The sequence below is a fragment of the Pinus tabuliformis genome, chromosome 3_2 (genome assembly GCF_031772625.1).
Source record: "Pinus tabuliformis cultivar Carrire ecotype Pingquan chromosome 3_2, CPIR1, whole genome shotgun sequence".
NCBI lineage: Eukaryota > Viridiplantae > Streptophyta > Pinopsida > Pinales > Pinaceae > Pinus > Pinus tabuliformis.
In genome coordinates, this window is record NC_142302.1 from 1,247,443,083 (window position 1) to 1,247,463,437 (window position 20,355).

The 20,355-nt window shown below is 36.8% G+C and overlaps 1 protein-coding gene across 1 annotated transcript in view; it reads left to right on the forward strand.

Annotated features, from left to right (window-relative positions):
* Positions 1-20,355, forward strand: part of LOC149185255 (uncharacterized) — a 129,132-nt gene that overhangs the window by 81,173 nt on the left and 27,604 nt on the right. Inside the window, exons 2-3 of the mRNA XM_089417862.1 lie at positions 8,746-8,819; positions 9,341-9,420. Coding sequence (XP_089273988.1) covers positions 8,746-8,819; positions 9,341-9,420 — 154 coding nt within the window. The remainder of the gene's footprint in view (positions 1-8,745; positions 8,820-9,340; positions 9,421-20,355) is intronic.

The window sequence follows — 20,355 nt, forward strand, 5'->3', positions numbered from 1 at the left end:
ATGTCAAGCCATCCCATGACTTGAGTGGACATGAAGTGGACAAGAGCTCAAGACTTCTGCAAGGAATTTGGAATCAAGAATGAGACCACCATAACATATAACCCAAATCAAAATGGGCACTTAAGGATCTTTGACTGGTCTGTCTACTTTCATGTGCCAAAGGAAAATAGTACCAAGCTGGAAGCTTCAAGTAAGAAAGGTATGATTGTTGGTTATTGTGAAAATTCTAAAGCTTACAAAATATATGTGCGTGGTAAAAAAACTATAGAGTTTGTTAGAGATATAAAATTTGATGAATATGCAACTCTTGGAAAGGCAATAGACACTCCTCTTCCTCCTGTTAATGTTGATAGCCAAGATGATGCATTTGAGTTACAAGAAAATCCTGAGCTTGAAATTGATCATGTTAATGAACCCATGGATCCTCCTCCATTTGTTCCTCCTGCTAAAAGGAGACCTTTATGGCTTCGTGTCACCCTTCAAGATGCTGATAATCAAGCTGCTCCCAGAGGAACCTTCAAAGAAAGCAAGAAACCGTGCCGATTCCAAGGCTATGTTGTAGCCATGAGCAACATTATTCAAGTTGAACCATGCACTTTTGAAGAAGCTGTGAAGGCTCAAGTGTGGAAAGATGCAATGGTTGAAGAATATGAGTCCATCATTCATAATGATGTATGGGAAGTGGTTCCAAGACCCCAAGGTAAATCTGTCGTGTCTTCTAATTGGCTATATAAAATTAAACATGGCGCTGATGGCAGTTTTGAAAAATATAAAGATAGATTTGTGGCTAGAGGGTTCACTTAGAAAGAGGGAATAAACTATGATGAAATCTTTGCACTTGTTGCCCATTATACAACCATCCGATCTATTGTGGCTCTAGCTGCTAGCCAAGGATGGTCCCTTCACCAAATGGATGTGAAGATTACTTTTTTGCATGGTTTCCTCAAGGAAGAAGTATTTGTGGAGCAACCACAAGGTTTTGAAGTACATAACTGGAAAACTTATGTGTGTAGACTGAAGAAAGCCCTCTATGGTTTGAAGCAAGCTCCAAGAGCTTGGTATGCCCACATTGATAGATTTTTGATGAAGCTTGGTTTGACTAGAAGTAATGTTGATCCAAATCTTTATTTCAAGACAGTCCAATGTATGCCTTTGATTTTGGTATTATATGTTGATGATTCATTTCTGACTGATGGTGACCCTCTTATCCTCTAGTGTAAGAGGGAGTTAGCTTCCAAATTTGAAATGAAAAATCTTCATTTGATGCATTACTTTCTGGGTCCTAAAGTATGGCAGAAACTTGGTGAGATTTTCCTTTCTCAAGGAAAATATGTTATCAATCTGCTAGGAGGATTTGGTATGACAAAATGTAAACCCATGAATACGCCAATGGAGATGAACTTCAAGAAGCTATGTGGTGAAGCTGCAGGTCCTGATTTGGCAAATCCTTTGAGTATCGACCACTGATGGGGGCACTGATGTTCTTAATGAACACTAGACAGGACATATGTTTTGCAGTCAATACTCTGAACCAATATATGATTAAACCATCTCATGCAATTTGGATTGTTGCAAAGTATGTGCTGAGATACTTGCATGGGACCATCAATCTTGGATTGAAATATATTGCCGGAGAGATGTAAGACTACTTGGGTACTCTGATGCTGATTGGTTTGATAACTCTACTGACAGAAAAAGCACATCTGGGTGCTGTTTCAACTTAAGATCTACCATGATATCTTGGATGAGCAGGAAGCAAAAGTCTGTAGCCCTCAGCATGGCTGAAGCTGAGTACATTGCTTCTAGCATGGCTAGCTGTGAGGCAGTATAGCCGAGGAAGCTCTTTGGAGAACTATTTGAGCATGTTCTGGATACAATTGTAATTAATTGCGACAATAAGAGTGGGATTCAACTTGTAGAAAATCTCGTGTTCCATGACAAGTCCAAGCATATTGAGGTCAAATATCGCTATATCCGGTACATGGTGTAGGGAGGAGTAGTAAGACTCCATCATATAACGACTGATGAGCAGATCATTGATATTCTTACCAAGCCTTCGTCGAAAGGGAAGTTCTTGGTTTTCAGAGAGCAACTTGGATTGACGGATGTCACCCTTCCTAGAGAGGGTGGTCATGGATGATGAGCCTTGGTTGTGTGAGATCCTTGTCTTGTGTTGACAAGTGGAACCCCCCAAGTAGGGATGAGACTTGGTTGTGTGAGATCCTTGTCAAGTGGGTTATCCTCGAAGTAGAGATGTGACTTGGTTGTGCAAGATCCTTGGCAAGTGGGTTATCCCTCCAAGCAAAGATGAGACTTGGTTGTGCGAGATCCTTGTCATGTGTTGACAAGTGGATCCCCCCAAGCAGAGATGAGACTTGGTTGTGTGAGATCCTTGTCAAGTGGGTTATCCCCCCAAGCAGAGATGTGACTTGGTTGTGCGAGATCCTTGACAAGTGGATTATCCCCCCAAGCAAAGATGTGATTTGATTGTGTGAGATCCTTGACAAGTGGGTTATCCTCCCAAGCAGAGATGAGACTTGGTTGTGCAAGATGCTTGTCATATGTTGGCAAGTGGCAATCCCACCAAGTGAATATAGGGTGATGGATGAATCTCCCTTATGATGCTTCTTCTTCATTAAAGTGAGACATCATTGTTCCAGATGATACATGATAGAGATGAGCAGAGAAAGCATAGATCTTTGTTGCAGAAAGAAATTCCTCCCTAGCTGAGAAATTCCTCCCTAGTGTTGAAAATTGGCAGCTCAAGGATGAATTTCTAAAAATAGAAAGTTTAAAAATAGGATTTCTAAAAATAGAAAGTCTAAAATTAGAAAGTTTAAAAATAGGATTTCTAAAAATAGAAAGTCTAAAATTAGAAAGTTTAAAAATAGGATTTCTAAAAATAGAAAGTCTAAAATTAGAAAGTTTCAAGATAGTAAATCACCTTGCATCAATTGTTAATTAAGTATTCTTGATGAAAAATCACTTCTTATCATTAATCAATCATAATAGTTCAATCTCGACTTAATATTTTATCATCAATATTATTATTATCCTCTTTATGATATTATTAGTATTATTATTAAAAGGAATTTCAAGACACTCAATCATGGTTCTCAATAATGTTCTCTTACACTCTCAGTATTGGCATGGCACATTCCTCTTGCACTCTCTTTAATGCTCTTACACTCTGTTACACTCATTAAAGCATGTCATAAAGGATTCTCTTACACTCTTACACAATAAAAGCATGTCATAAAAGATTTCTCTTATGCACTTTTAATGCATATGTTACACTCTCTCTTAAAAGCATAAGTTACAAAGGCACGAGTACCTCCTTAATGGCATGAGATCAGTGTTGTTAAAATCGCGATAAAATCGGAAAATCGCGATTTTTTCCTCTGCCCGATCAAATCGCGATTTTTATTCGTAAAAATCGCCACTTTTTTTTATACCGATTTTTATCGAAAAAATCGCGATTTTTAAGGAAAAAATCGTGGGGGCTTGGTACAGCATAGTTTTATAACTTTTTTTGGGTTTTTTCATGCAATTTTTTTGAAAGAAACAAATAATTTTTGAGTGGGGCAACTTAATGATCAAGTCTATGCCCTAGTATGGATATGCTATTCATGGTAATGTTAAATTCTTAAAGTAAAAGTGACATTCTCCTTAATCTTCATTTTCATCCTTTTACTTAAATTTTTAACATTACCATGAAATGACTCAGGATGTTTGAGAGTGGTTCCAGCCTCATTGGATTTCATATGGAGAAAGTAGAATTTTAGATTTCATTTAAAATCCAGCAGACTTATCAGTTTTTCAGGATTTTAGGATTGGGAGATTGTAATGTTTCGAGGTGACACCATCCGCCCAGCCTACCCCTGCCACCAGTAGAGGACGTGGTCTACCTCCTATAGCTCCTACTTCTAGTTCTTCAGCTTCTAGAGCACGTCAGACTCCACTGCCATTTCCACCAGCACAGGCACCAGCTTCTACATCTAGAGGGAAAGAGAAAGCTGTGCCATTTTCTCGCAAGAGGGGCAGAGGAAATCAATAGGATTAGACTTTCATTTTATTGTATATGACATTATGACATGATGAGATACATTATCATATTTTTTGTTGATATTTTGAGGCTGAGTTGGACTTGGGACTCAGGACTTACTATTCAGGACATGATTCAATGTTATGTGTGATTTTAGCGCTAGAAATGATATTAAACATCTTATATATTAGTTTTTTTATCATATTTATGTGTCAATGTATTTATTTTATGTTGTAGATGGTTTAGATATTAAAAAAATTGAAAAAAAATGAAAAAAAATGAATATTTTTGTGCCAAACGATTTTTTCCTGCTTTTTTCCGATTTTTTCCCGATTTTAACGATTTTTTCCGCTTTTTTCCCGGCGCCGATTAAATCCCGATCGCGATGTGTGCAACACTGCATGAGATACATTTCCTAAATGGGTACATGTTACTCTCCCTCTTGGCATGCAAGTTACTCCTCCTTTATGGCATGGATTCATTGCTCCTCCCATATATATGTGCCTCATTCTTTCTCCCCTCACTACCAATGCATTGTGAAAGAAGAATTTAAACTTGATAGAGAGTTGGAGAAGATTGTGAGAGAGACTTGGAAAGTAAGAGCAGAACTTGGTGAGCCAAGGTTGATTCAGTTGAAGGGAAGGTTGGTTTAGTGTGTGCATTTGCTGCTACTACCAGTGATCTTGATGCTACAACTTTTTCAGATTTGGGTGTACTTACTCATTCTCTTGATCTTTCATTGTACTCTATATCTCTGTTGAACAATTGATTTCTAATAGAAGAAGAATCTAGTTGGGTTTACCCCTTGTGGGTTTTGCCCTAGTCATTGGACCTAAATTCTCTGTCTCATTTTGTTTTTGTTTGTCTTCTATTGTGCATTTGATTTATGTTCCATCTACAATTGCTTATCTAATATTGCAACATAAAGAAGTTTTGTAATAAGGGATTGTTACAACATAGAACATCATAATTTCAACATCGTGCACTGTAAAAGGCCATAAAGGGGCAATAAGGAACAAACTTGTTCTTGAACAGGTCTAGGTGCATTTTGGGATATCAAGAAGCGTTGTTTTAGACAAGGACACCATGTTTCTCAATACATTTTGGATTACATTGTGGGAAAAGATGGACACAAAATTCAAGAGGTCTACGACATTCCATCCACAAATAGATGGGAAAACAAAAGTAGTCAACAGGACTTTGGTACAACTTTTGAGGGGTTACAATTTGAAGCATCCGAAGACCTAAGATGAAAATTTGGTTTTCATACAAACTCCTACAATAGAGCAATCCACATGTCAACTGGTAAGTCACCATTTGGGACATGTTTTTGATATTTGCCACCTTCATCTTTATATGTTAGATATGAGCATCAAGGAGGAGTCAAGGATGATCTTATAGAGGATGCTTTAAGAGCAGAAAAATTTGTCTAAAAGATTAGGTAGATTTCATTTACAGATACAGGATGCGTTGAAGAAGTCATAGAAAAAATACAAGGCTAGGCATGATTAGTGTAGGACAAAGAGGTCATTCATAGTGGGAGACAAAAATATGGTTGCAGTTGAACACGGAGAGGCTACAGGGTCTGGGTAAGAAAATCTAGGTTCTGTGAAATGGTCCTTTTGAGATACTTGATAAGATGGGAAGTAATGCTATAGACTCAATCTATCCCCAAACATATGCATTTACTTAGCAGCGAATGTGGAAAAGTTGAAGCTTTATGAGCCTTCATGTTGAATTAGGGGGAGGAGTAAGTCCCACCTTCCATAGAGGATTTAGCACCAGATGCTTAGGCAGAGTTGGCAGAGAATACAATTTTGCAAAAAGAGGTTCAAAACTACAAGATTGGAGCAAGATGACCTTTGGTACATTGCATTGAAAGGAGGTATGATCCAGATTGGGTCATTATATAATTTTTATACATCTTGATGCTTTCAGAGTAGAAAAATTGAAGGAATCAACTTATAGGAGCATTTTTATTGGCGGGATTCCGATTGGAGAATTGGGGTCTAAAACCTTCCGAGACTAGTTTGAGGCCTTAAATGATGTTTTTGGGTAAGAACTTCCTGCTTAAGCATTGGACTTTGCGATGTTGTTTCACACTTGAGGACCTTTCCAATAGTGCAAGAATTGCGTGAATCGGAGCTCGAATGCAAAAGTTATGCCTTTCGGAATTTGACTTATTGTGATTGACCATCATAAGTAAAGAGGATGCCACATCAACCCCTATTATTCATGGAAAAGGAGTTAGCCATGTGAAGACTATGAAGAAGACTCTAAAAGGGTCAAAGTTGTAACTCTAGTTGAAAGTTGAAGGCATATAACTTAACCCTTAGTTGGCTATCAAGTTGTGTTAAAACTGGGCCACTAGAAGGAAAAGGGTTTCCATTCTATTTGCTTGCATTTTGTTCCATGGTAGAGTAGAGTAGCTAGTTGTGGATAGAGGGAGAACATGACAAAGAGAGCGTGTGTCTTGTAGCAGCCCATGGGCCATAGGTCTCAGGCAACTCCATAGAGAGTGCCTTCTCCTTTGTACTTGCATCATTTACATTTCAAACAAAAGAGAGCAGAGCAACCTCTCCTTCTAGCTGGGTTTTCTGTCGTAACGGTTTACCAATGCATATCTTTGTGTTCATTGTGGTTTGTGAGCGAGTGTATTTACTTGTTCTCTATTTTCCACATATTATCTATTGCATGTATAAACAACATAGTAATAACAAATATAGAATCTAAAAGGAATTAACCCTTCATAGTATAGGTTTCAGTTTATTTTGCAAGATATGATGTGACGACTGCCTAATGGAATATCCACAACAGTTTACAGATCAAAAAAACCTTTGTGATAGTTTCCAATCTATTCGAAGCAAAATATATCGTAAGTAAAGGGTTTAAGGTAAGCGCCAAAATCCTCCCTTCCTGGGCACATCGAACTGGTAATGGTGTATATTTGTATTTCAAGCATATATTATTAAACTGGAACTATTTCTAACTTATTCTAGCAATTAGAAGTCCAATATGTAGGTTAGATTTAATTTCTTTGTTTTTACCTAGTGGGATTTGATCCTAAAACCACAGTGACAAAGTTTGTAGCTAGTTGAAAACTCATACTTGTTGCGGATCTGAATCTTAAGAAGCGCCTAAAGTGATCTAACATTGTTGTCCTAGCTTCCCCACCCCTAGATGATCAATATATATTATAGAGTGTGTAGGCACTATTGGGTGGCCCTATAAAGGTAGATTTGCTGCTGTTTTCCTACTTTTTCCTGCATATTTTCAGATCTGCAGTCACAAGACAGCAAGCAAAAACACACAAGGTTCAATTCAAGAATAACTTATAGATTTGGTAAGTACATTAAAACTTTACTCATTTGAGCCATTAGCACATTGTTTATCTTCAGTTTTGAGTAAATCATCTTGTTGGTCAGCACTGTTTTCTTGCATAATTTGCACTTCCAGATCAGTAAAACAGTAAATAATTAACATCTCTTCACCCAAGAACCCATTCAAGGCATTAGTCAATCATTTGTTGGATGAAGTTGTCTCACATAGAGAATCCTCCCATAGCCATTCAAGTAGGAGTTGTGCTAAAAAAGGGGACTCATGCTGAGGTGACAGTGGGCAGTTGTCCTATGTGTGCCATCTTGGCAGCTTCAAGGAACTTGGCAAGCCTTTGGGCGGTAACAGTACGATCTTTTGGACTTTAATCTAAAGGTGTTAGTTTGTGATATAACATGCATAAAGAGTGGCTCTCCATCTAGACTAAGGTATATGCCATAATAATGTGAAATAAACAAAAAATATACCCTCGTGAACTAGGGAGCTGTCACCAGGAGGGTGTATCCACATCAACGCACCAATGATTGCCTCTAGAAACATGTAAATGGGGTTAATAAACTAGGCACTCTAATAAAATAATATCAGCCATAGGAATGTGCCATTATCATGTGAAATAGAACCCCATGTACTAGGAAAACCACCCCAAGACAAATTTGTACCACATCATCATGTGCATCATGTCAAACCACACTAACCATCTCGGAACCATTTGATGAAGGATACCTCATACTAAAGGTACCATCATGTCAATGAAACACGTGAAGGGTACCACTGGTGCTCTGCAAGTAATGTATTATTGGTCAATTAATGGTGCTCTTGCTTGGCCGTAGAGGCATTAGCAAATCTCTCAACACTATTCACTCTCCTCTAGACATCACACACCTAATTGTTGAGGCATTTAGTCAGCAGAACCATAAGAGTAATGCTAAGGAAAGTGTGTACACCCAAAAATTAGCTCCTGTATATGTCCAATAATTAATCAATGTCATAAAAATTTCTGTCTTGTGCAACTGGATTGTGATAAAAATAACTAATTTGACCTCATACAACATGAGGGGTAGCATTATCTATGTATTTAGTGTATGCCTGCTTTCGTATGAGTGGCCGTTTTTATTTGATAATTGAAACATAAATTATTTTGTCCTCTCCATTAGATGCTTTTAGCGTCATTGGGTTTTTAAAAATCAGTTGAAGTTTTTCTTCCCTAGTATTTATGATACTTGTTGCACTTTTTAATGTCCAGTTTAGCAATGGGGTTTTGATGTGAATGCAAGTTGAAATATTGGGTTAATTGATGTGTTGAAGCATGAACTGATGTTTTCTGTTTTGAGCTAACTGTTTTGCTGTTCTTTAAAATATTTCAGAATTGCCATGTGAGAGAGAGTGTAGTAGAGGTGAAGATTATCGAATGATTAAGCTTACAATATTTGACTATTTGGTAAGTTTACTTCTAGAGCCATTCTGTGTTGGTATGCACTAGATTGTTTTCATTTCAAATTTGCATGGTTTGTGGTTTGTTCATGTAATTTTCTCCAAGTACAATCTTTAAATTGAAACAAGCTAAACTGCATGAAAATGTTCCAGACATCAGGTTTGGATTTTTTTATCATTGTAACCCCAGAACCTTTTACTGTGGGTCATTATCTGGACATCGTAATTTCTGTGTCAAGAATAATTAAACACTTGAAAGTATTCTCATATTTTAGCTTTGTTACGTTTTTGCTCTGTTGATTCTTTCCTCTGTTCAGATGACCTTTTTGTCTCTCAGGCTTTGCATTTCAGCTTTCAGTTGTCAGACAATTAGTGTACCCATGTGTACTAGATGTTTCTGCTTAAGTGTCAAGACATCAAAAATATTTTTCACATTTTCTCTTGTTGTTTTCCTAAAGCTAGGGTATTTGATAGATCATTTTGTTTGGTTTCATAATACTCTTACATTTCATACCTCATCTAAGGCAGAGCAAGAAGGAACAAGATGTCATAGTGGAGTGCAGAGGCCAAGATGCTGCTCGATTCCAGAATGCTGATCATGTCCACGGGTATTATTTTAATTTTAGATTCCAATCCAAAGTTTGTGTTTCTCATGATTACTGGATTTGCTTCTTGTAGTTTCAAATTTTTGTTAGCGTTACTATAAATGGTGGCTTAGGGGTGTACTCTAAAGGTAGCTTAGTCTCTTTGTAACATTGAGATGCACAGTGTTTTCTTAATATCATCTGATAGCTATATGGCATCCATGTTTACACCCTATCTCAGTATAAGTCCAACACATCTTCCTTAGCAGCAATCTCTAAGGAGTCATATTTTTTCTATTTGGTTTCATCCTAGCATAAAAGTCTACAGCTAATTATCTTTAAAAATATAAAACAGATCGTAATAACTTCCCCACTAAAGGTGTCTTTGCATCTTCTTATATAGACAAAAGTAATCCATTTCAGCATAATAGTACTCCATGTTCCTCTTACATGCTTCCTGATAATCCATACATCCCCTAAAACACTCCCTTCCAACATAGAGGCTTGACTAAGACGGTAGGAAACTATGATGAGATCCATGCCCACAATGCTCAAGGCACTCAACATACCTGAAAAACATGATTTGTTGTCTTCTCTTTTTGACTTATAACAGCAACACCCATTTGTTAGTCCCGAGTTATGATGCCTGTCCTTAACTGTGAAACTTGGGTTAAATACAATCCAGCTCCTATTTTGATCTATGCTGCCCATCTTGATCCCCTACCTTTTTAATAACTCTTTTTGCAATGGGTGGTGTAAACATTGTCATCTCACAAAGTTTGTTTGTTTTCTAGCAAAATAGGAGCTTGCAATAACTCCACGACCAATCTTTCTAGGTAGAACCTTGCACTTTTGATTACATTTTTAACGAGATTAGATTCTGGACTAAATTTACAGAGTTCACTGTAGGCATTTTTTGTCTACATTTAAGAGACGTTGGGCATGATTAACAGGTTTCAACTCTACCAATTAGGACCTCTATATCCCACAACACCCCACATAACCAAAAACTCAAAAGTCTCATAGAGAATCTTTTCATCATGGAATTGAATAAAAAACTGCCTGCTTGTCTTTGAACTTTGGGCAAAGTCAAAATAGAGCACACGGCCAAGCCCTGATCACTTCTTGGCCTCTCAAATTCCTAGTGCAGGTACCTTAAAATTATTTGCCAAATATGTATAATCCTTATGCTAAGGACAACCAATCTTGATAATGAATGGATTAGCTTCTCTAGTCACATCACAAATCCCAAATAGATCCCTTTACACCTACCACATTGGAGTGTTTATTCAGTGACTAACTAATATCTGCCATGGCTCATCCCTGCTCAATGCTCTTGCTGCCAAAACTGGAACATATATTCAAATATTTGTTCATCTGAGTGCCCCCTTTTCCTGTAGGAGGGTAAACATATCCCAGGTAAAAAGCAAAAAGGCTTTCCTTTGCACCTCTTGATCTCCCATTTACAGTTAAGGACCTATTACCACCCAAATTGTACTTAACGATCAAAACCCTAATCCACAAGGTACAACTCAAGTGGCAACTGTTAGGAAGGTCACCACTATCGCCTCAATAAGCTATCATCTTCATTTTAGGCCGGCTCTCCTTCAGCTCAAGGGCAGTACCACTAGTAGGATTATCAAAGCTAAGCAATGAGGAATAAGGTGAAGTGAGAATTGCCTTAGTAAATCATAGTTTTGGGGTTTTTTAGGGTTTTTTTTTGTGACCCAAAGGAACCCAACAGCTCGCCTGACATGTAACTATTAGTAAACCTCTGGGGGTCTATGGCCTGTCCTCCTCTCAGTAAACCGGGTCGCAAACAGGGGGATTTGAACCTAGGTCTCTTGAGTTTCATTGATTTCACATATCTCGGATTACCAATTGAGTTGCCGCCCCAGAACATGGTTTCATAAGGGTCGATTGAAGGAAGTAGAGATTAGTGCCAAATCCAACAAGGGCAGTGGAGATCAAATGGCAGATGAGGTCAAGAAGAAACCATCTTAAGAATTGGCCTTTTTCTTTCAAGGATTAGGGTAAGAGATTATAACTAAATAGGAGAATAATCCCTCATCCAGTCATGATCAACAATGGAAATCAAGGCCCAACAAAAAGGGACTCTCAAGGGGACAACTTTCACCAACAAGATCATCTATGGCTTGACAATATTACTTAATACATCTTGCTATGGTTCTGTGGTCGCCCGGATTGTACAGGTACCGCGGTCCGCGACAACCACTTAGGGTGGGGGCTGTCACTCCGATCCCCGCCCACTCCATTCTAGCTGTCTCCCAATAGTAGGCTATGGGCGGTAGTCCCTATGGAATGAGGTGAAGGAAAACAAGTTGGGAACCAACTTGCTTGGGAGACAGGGATGAGTGGCCTAGCTACTCGGTAGAATTTAGTAAGATTAATGATTAGATTAAATTTTAAGTATGAGACCAGTGCCTTATGGAGTCACATTTCTTGCTTATTATAAATTGAAACCAAGTAACCGGATGGACATCCGCTGCTTGAATGATCGACTAACCTATATGATGTGCAAATCCTAGGATCTATGTGTGATGCAATCATAGTTTTAAAAACCGGAACCGGTGATCGGACCGGTCCACCTAATAAACCGGGTTTCAAACTAAAACCAGTCAAACTAGGACTAGTCAGGTCTAAATGAACCGGTCTTTAAAAAAATACATGAAATAATTAGTTTTTAATAAAAAAAGCTATTTTTAAGATTTAAAACCATGATTCCAAACCAATAGAGACAAAATATGCAAGGTTTTCTCATCTATATACCATGTAAAGGTGAATAGATCAAAATGGCATTGAGTGCAATACATATCTGCAACAAAATACATGATCAATGAGGCTGTAAATGGCCTCTAGAGTCCGAAAACAATGCTCTAAGCTCTAGGGTCACTGACCTATTACAAGTCTACATATCAGTGATCAACAACATGATCACTCCTCATCATGATCAAACTCATCACCACTACTAGACAAGAGATTATCAACATGAGCTACATGAATAATATGGCTCAAAGTTTGAGGACTCCTAAAACTCCTCTACAACTTTAGTAGTAGTAGCAAAAACATACATCAAAACTACAAATCACTGATCAACATGGTCACTCATGAAACTCATCATTGATTCAACACTACTAGAAATACATAAACATCATCAATAAGAGATACATAAACATCATCTAGCTCAAAGTCTTCGGACTTGGATTGCTCAACATTATGACATGATAGAATTTGAAAAGGTTTAACATGCCTAACCAATGATTTTGGTTTGAGTGAAGGGTTCATCTCCTCAACCTTATAATGTGGTAGAAAAAGATTAGCATGCCTAACTAGTTGTTTTCCTTTGAGTGAAGGGTGCATTCTTGTTAAGGCCATGGTAGAGGAGTTCAACAATCAATACCACCAACATCAACAAAGTTCAACAATCAATGCCACCAACATCAAGGTTCTTAAAGGGCTTCATGCTCTTGATCAAATGCCAATTTCATACCCTCACGCATGATAGAATCAAATGGAAACATTGCAAACCCCCAAACCATGAAATCCTGAAAACCATTAAGTCTGCTGAATTTTGAGTGAAATCTAAAATTCTAATTTCTCCATATGAAATCATACCCTCACTCATGATAGAATCAAATGGAAACATTGCAAACCCCCAAACCATGAATTCCTGAAAACCATTAAGTCTGCTAAATTTTGAGTGAAATCTAAAATTCTAGTTTTTCCATATGAAATCCAATGAGGTCGAAACCACTCTCAAACATCCTAAGTCATTTCATGGTAATGTTAAAAATTTAAGTAAAAGTGACATTTCGTTTAATTTTCATTTTCATTCTTTTACTTTAAGAATTTAACATTACCATTAATTGCCAACATTGCTAGGGTTGAGATGTGTCAGGAAAATGAGAGGGTAGGCATGTTTTTCATGGAGGGACTATTTTTGCAGGAAAACAACCCCAAATTTTCCTCAAAACAACTTCAAAACTCACAAAAATGCATTATGTTGGGTTTATAGCTGCCCTGGCAATAAACCGGTCGGTTTATGATGGAACCGGCCGGTTTGACCATAAATTGGCCGGTTCGACCATAAATCGGCTGATTCTGTCCTAAACCGGCCGGTTAGGACCGTTTTTTCTAATTTTTTGGCGAAGAGTGGGGTCAAATTGGGTTTTTTGGCCAGTTTGACCCTGTCGGCTAGTGAACCGATTGGTTCGACCGGTTACCGGTTCAAATCGGCTGGTTTTTAAAACATTGGATGCAATGATCTTGGTTATTTTTAATTATGTGCCTAGTCTAAGTAGAACCTCTCCCTTAACTGTTTTGAGAAACAATCTTCAGAGTAGGTTGTGAAATGGAAGCCAATGGGAAGCAGGCAGTGGCCTGATTAACGATACCTCCCCTTGTGTTCCACCCACCCAGTGCCTCCGACGCTGCAGACACTGTGGCTCTGATGACTGCAAGGTCACTGTGTTAACCACTAAGAAGAGTTGAATCCCTCAAGCTAATTGGAAAATGAGTGCCCTAAGAGTCTATCAACCTAGCTTATGCTAGGAGGTAAGTTCTTAATGCAAGCTAGATCCTAGAATGCTTATGCAAGATAGATTGAGTGAACTTATCTTGAGTTAAGATTGGTTCATGTTATTTAAGTACTTAGTGTGAATTATCTTATAGCAAGAGTACTTAACAATGATTAACTAACAATCTTAGGGCAAGACATGTGCTCAAAGATACAAGTGCCAATATTCAACAATATTCCACAAAATGCTTAGAAAATTGCCAAATGACCAATGAAACTTAAGATACCAAATGCTTAAGATAAACAACCAAGATATCAAAACCTCTTAAGATTATGATTCCTTAAGAGCAATTATCCGATGATTTCTTAACAATGCCACAATTAAATGTCAAATACAATAATGCCAATTAGATCTCAATGCTCAAACAACTTAGACCATCAATGAGATAAGAGAGTCTTGAGTGTGGGAGTGCTTTTAGTGCAAAATTCAGAATTTTTTGTAAACTTAGAATGAGATAAACAAGTGTTAGATCTCAATAATCATATCAGCAGTAACTTCAGAAAATTTAAGCACTTATTATTTATAGAACAGCAGTAAGAAGATCACTTTAAACAATGAAATTTGGCCGACACATGAAGCATGAAATTTTCCAATGACCAGCAAATGTAAATTTATGATTTTCAGACCTCTTAAGATGTTATATGTGACTGTTAGGATAACAGTAAGAAACTTGTAACAACAGCAAGGAAAACACCTTAGATCCAATAGATATCAAACCAATAGTGACTGGCAATGATTAGTAAAATGTCCAATAACTTGCCAAAGTGAAATATGAGTTTTAAACCACTTTAAGATGCAGTATTCAGTGCTAGATCAGATGTGATATATCTTATAACAACAGTAAACAAATCAGTAGATCAACAAGCTAATGATGTTTAAACCAATTCCCAATATGCCAAAAATAGTAAAAATTCACCAAATTTGAAAAATTCAATTTTTTTGAGCCTTCTTTAAATGCGTGATTCATAAATTCTAGATCTGATTCAGTAATTTATCCAGTAAATTCCAGCGATAAGACTTTTAGATCTAGGCTAGATCTGAGATGCCCAAGTGGCCAAAATTTAGGAAAATTTAGCTATTTTGACCAATTTAAATGTGATTTTAGGGCTATTATGTCACTATTATCACTGCTGTAATAAAACAGACGCAAAATGAGGGTTTAGAGATCAAACCCTAAACCCAAGGCCTTGAAGACCAACTTGCCCAAGTAACCCAAAAGTTCTCCAATGATCATGTACCTGAAAACACAAGTTTTTGAGCAAATTTCTCCTGCAAAACCACCAAGGAATCAATCTTAAAAAGTTCAGAGATGGAACTAGGGGAAAGTAGGGCAAAATAGGCCAAGGAAGGGCAACTCTAGGCCTAAAAGGACTAGCATTGAGGTAAGAGGAGGTTGGGAGAGGAGATCTCAGGGGTCATAGAGGCAAGAGGAGATCGAAAAAGGCTAACGTTGGAGGAGGAAGGCCCTTGAAGGCTAGACGTTGGGGCTTTTGGGGCAATTTAGGGCCTTAAAAGGCCATGGCTAGCCCAATGGGCAATTGTCTAGGGCAATGGAGGGGGACGAGGCTCCTTAAGCCCACGACCAGCGCTAAAAAGGGCCTAAAACACCAACGCAGGGCTAGGGAAGGGAGGTCCAGGCCTCTGAGGCTTATGACCTACCCTAAAAGGCCAAAACAAATGATGCTGAGCCTTTTTAGGATGACGCATGGAGGAGAGAGGGAAACATTGGGCTAGAGGAGGTGGATCTGGGCCCGGGAGGCCTGCAAAAGTGAAACCCTTCAAATTTTTTTCTCTTTCGGATTTGAGTTTTGCAGCAAAATTTTCTGTGGGTAGTCTTGCAAAATTTTCTAGAGACTAGATCTTACCCTCAAGGGCTTAGATCTAACTCTACTTCAGCTTGATCTCTTGATTCAATCTACAAAAAGTGAAAATAAAACACGGAAACACAAAATATATACAAAAATTCTTAAAACCCCAAACCCAAGTTAGCAAATATAATTTACAAATTATATTTACAAAATCTAAAATATACAAAGGTTATAAAAATTTAATTTTTTGAGAAAAATATTTTTATGGCTTTTTCTTTGATAAATGGCTAAAAACGCTTCAGAAACCCCATGCACACTATAGCCTTAGCGAAGATTTAATGAACCATATAAATATTCAGGATCCAAGGAAAATGATCTTTGCCCACAGTTTGTGAACTTGGAGACCAAGGACTAAAGTACCTACAAACACTATGTATTTATCTCAAAATAATCATATATTAGCACAACATAGGAAGCTCGTAGTTAGTACATACCACAAATCAATGAACAAGTACACCTCGAGTTGCACCCAAAAGTCTTTATTATGATAGAAAAAAATAGTTCCTAGCGGGACAATAGTTTACACAAATGCTTCAGTAGCAATTTCTTAGCCAGAAATCAGATGGCTAGAGACTCAAATGACTCTCTAATTTATAGATAAATTCTCCAAGTGAAAAATAACGCCTAGTTTCCTTAATCCTTGTTAAAATAATCTTGATCGTCGAAAAATACTTGATCATTTTTTAATCTTAGCCGTTGAATTTTTATTTTTGAGGAATTTTCGAATTTATTATTTAATCTCATTTTAATTAGCTTAAAATTAATTATTTTGGGTTAATTTCCTCAAAAATTTAACTTTGACTTAACCAACAAGGCCCAAGGGTCCAATTTTTCTTGAAATATTCAATATTCCCTATGTGGAGGACCTCTAAAAAATTAATTCCTTTAAGGCCCACGATCTTTTTCACTTGGAGAATTTAATTTTCCCAAGACATTTTAATTTTGACTCTAATAAATTAAATTTTTGGCTTAGGATTTTAATTTAATTTTGCTAGAAAATTTAATTAATTGACACAAGGGGATTAATTATTTTTTCTACCCTCTAATATTTTAACCATGGTGTCTAAGTATGATGGACCATGCATTAAAATATTTTTTACATAAGATTTACAATTTCAACCCTCAAAGGGGGAATACTCGTTCGGCTTAAACCCTCAAAAAACATACTCAATTTGCAACACAATATGAGCTAGTAGACCAAGTGATTAGTAATAAAATAATTTAGCCAGATAGCTTAAATTATTCCCAAATCACTTTTACATAAGACTCGACTAGAACACTAGGACTCACCTAAGACTTTGACAAAGAATTCCACCCTAGCTTTGGGGTGAGGCTGGAGGGAAAAACTCTGGAAACACAAATGAATTAGTGAGACGAGAAACCTCCTAGGATGAAACTCTCGCCAAAATAATAGGCATACCTAGGTTGTTACATACATTCATGGTCTTACTAGGATCATTTACATTACACAACTTGCAAAATGGGTTTACAATGACATATGAATTGCTGACAAATGATCTGATCTTGTTGAAAAAATTGGTACTTCTGCTTCCTTGGAACTTTGACAAATACTGTACAACAGGTTCCAAGATGGATAGACAAGACAAGGTACCAAATAATTACCAAACCAATAAAGGAGGAAGGATTAGAGATACCCCAAAATGTCATCTTTTCCAAGTGGTAGAATTTATCATTCAATGGAATGATTAGGTTAGCTTGTAGAAGACTTGAATATTTTACCATCAATCTTTATGCACCAAATAAGAACTAGGATAAAAAAGCTTCGAGAATTGACAACAATCATCCACAAAGAAAGAAACCTTTACACACCCATAGGGTCCAAAAAAAATATGTCAGTTAAGCTCCAAGAAATGGAATCTCTAAAAATCCAACCATGAGGATAATTGTCTATCAATTCAATTGTCTCAGAGTGGAGGCTTATGTGAGAAGAGCATTATGTTCTAGCATTTCCAAATTACTCACATTGAAGCTTTTATGGTCGACATTTCGAGCCATCAAGTGTGGCTCATCCTCAAGACAGAGATATGAAATCTGATCCAACGTTGATAGACAAATAGGTGAGAGATGCGGGGAGAAGAGACGTTAGGAGGTCAAAAATGAAAATGATTTTAAAAGGGAATAAACAAGTTTCAAACATTCAAATAATTAATAAGAATATGAATGCTAGCAGGGAAGTCAAAAAAGAAGAAATCCAAAGGTTATAAATGCTAAGAAAAAATAAAATAAAAAATTATTAAACTATTAAAAAATTAAAACAAACTAAGACCAAATACTATTAGTTAATTAACAAATTGATGAGTTAAGAGTCAAGACCAAATATTACTAATTAAATAAATAATATAAAAATAGAAAAAAATATTAAAGGAAAAGAGATAATGAAACATAATAACAAATGAAAAGAATGAGTAATAATATAATCAAATTATATATATATCTATATATGAAAAATAGAAAAAAGTCATTATAAAATAATATGAAGAATAAAATAGACACTGACCATATATTACTAATAAAATAGCTCAAAAACCAAAATTGACTATAAACAATAGAAAAAGGGAAAAAGTCAAAGAAAAAAATATAATGTAAAATAAAACAAAATAAAATAAAAGAATAAATAATAAATAAAATAAATGAAAATAACAATAAAAAGTAACATAAACATTTTTTTTATTTAGCACAAATATATTATAGCATATTTAAAATTGAGGTATATGTCTATAAATACTATATCTATACCAAAATGTGCGCGCACACACACATATATACATACTAGAAACCATAGCTATAATGATAAACTAATTAAAAAAATAAAATAAAAGAAAGGATAATTAAAATTAAAAGCGGAAAAGGAAGTGGGAGAGAAAGGATTCAAGAGGAAGCAAAACTGGAAGAAAGGGCAGGAATCTAGTTCGTTCTAATCTTCCAACCATCATCCTTGTTCAAATTCCCAGAGTGTTTTTCAATCTCAATGGCTTCTTTGAACTTCTTGTGATGATAGTTATCAACTTCTCTAAATTTTGCCAACAACAGGGGCTTCTCCTGGAATCCATAGATTCGAACTAGGGTGTTTTGTTCCCTTTTCTCATGTGTTCCCTTTCCTCAAAGGAAAGCCTGTGCTTTGGTTGAGATTTTGTTGGGCCCCCATCCAGTGACCATATGGTTAACTTCTCTGACAAAGGGCTCTTGCACTTGACAAAATTGGAAAGGGGCCTTATGGTTCCATAATATTGGGTACTAGAACTGCACTAGTTCTGTGTCTGGATTCAAATTATTTTTGTGAGGTAGGCTGTGTAAGGTATGGCATGAGACCAGGGCTATAGCCTATGACTAAAAGGTTGTCATGAAAAATCTATGAGTCTTAGACAAATTCTGTTGGAAATAATGAAGGGGGGGGTGGGGGGGAATCAATATATCTTTACAATGGTTAAATTATGCAAGTTAAGATCACTAGTTAAACCAGAACACAAGATGTAGAATAAGAAAAATAATTTTTATTAATAGAAACAGTAAAGACTCCACTCTACAACAATTTAGGCTTCCAACCAATACAACAAGATTCAAACTTCTTCAAGGCTTCAACCTTGATCTCAATGAGGCTCCAACCTCTTATGAGGACTCCAATCCTCAAAGACAATCCGGGCGCCACCTACAAGACGCCAACCTTGTATGAGGACTCCAATCCTCTAGGGCTCCAACCCTTCTCTACTTGCTTCAATCCTTTAAGGTAACTTCAATACTGCTTCAAGTCTTCCAAAAGTCTCTTCAACAAGGCTAGAAAGATATCTCCAACAAAGTTTCAATAATACTTCAAGGATGTCTCCAAGGGGTCTTCAAGATCAGCTTGAACTCCAGATCGGCTCCATGTCTGCAACAAGGTGTCTCCAAAACTGCTTCTACAGATGTCTCCAAGACTCCAAAAATATCTAAAATAATGATCCAAGAATGCCTTCGATAGTGCTTCCAAAACACCCTTCAATAGTGCTCCAAGTTGCTTCCAAGTCTAACTCAAATAATGCTTTCAAGGCTGTCTCCAATAGTGTTCTAAGTGTAGACAAAGATCCCTTCTCTATATCAGCTCAACCAGTCTTCAACAAATCTGCTCGAACACAGTCTTCAAGTCAACACAAAAGTTCTTCAATGAGGCTGCTTGAGATCTGCTTCAAGATTGCTTTAGATATGCCTCAAAAATGCCTTCCATAAATCTGCTTCAAGTCCTCAAGTTTGCTTCAATAGGTTTGTTCCAAGACTTCTTTAAATTTTACACAAGGTCTGATCAACATTTGCTCAGAGGACTAATCCAAAGATTCATCAAAGGCCGCTCAAAAGTGCTCCAAATAATTTACTAAAGAAGGAACTCTTCAAAAACTGGTTTGAGCTGCTTGGTCAAGGTCACAGTCATAGGACTTTATGCCAATCTTTACTTTACATCCAAGTCCAGTTTAGACTTCGCTCTTAATCCTCAAAGAGATTTC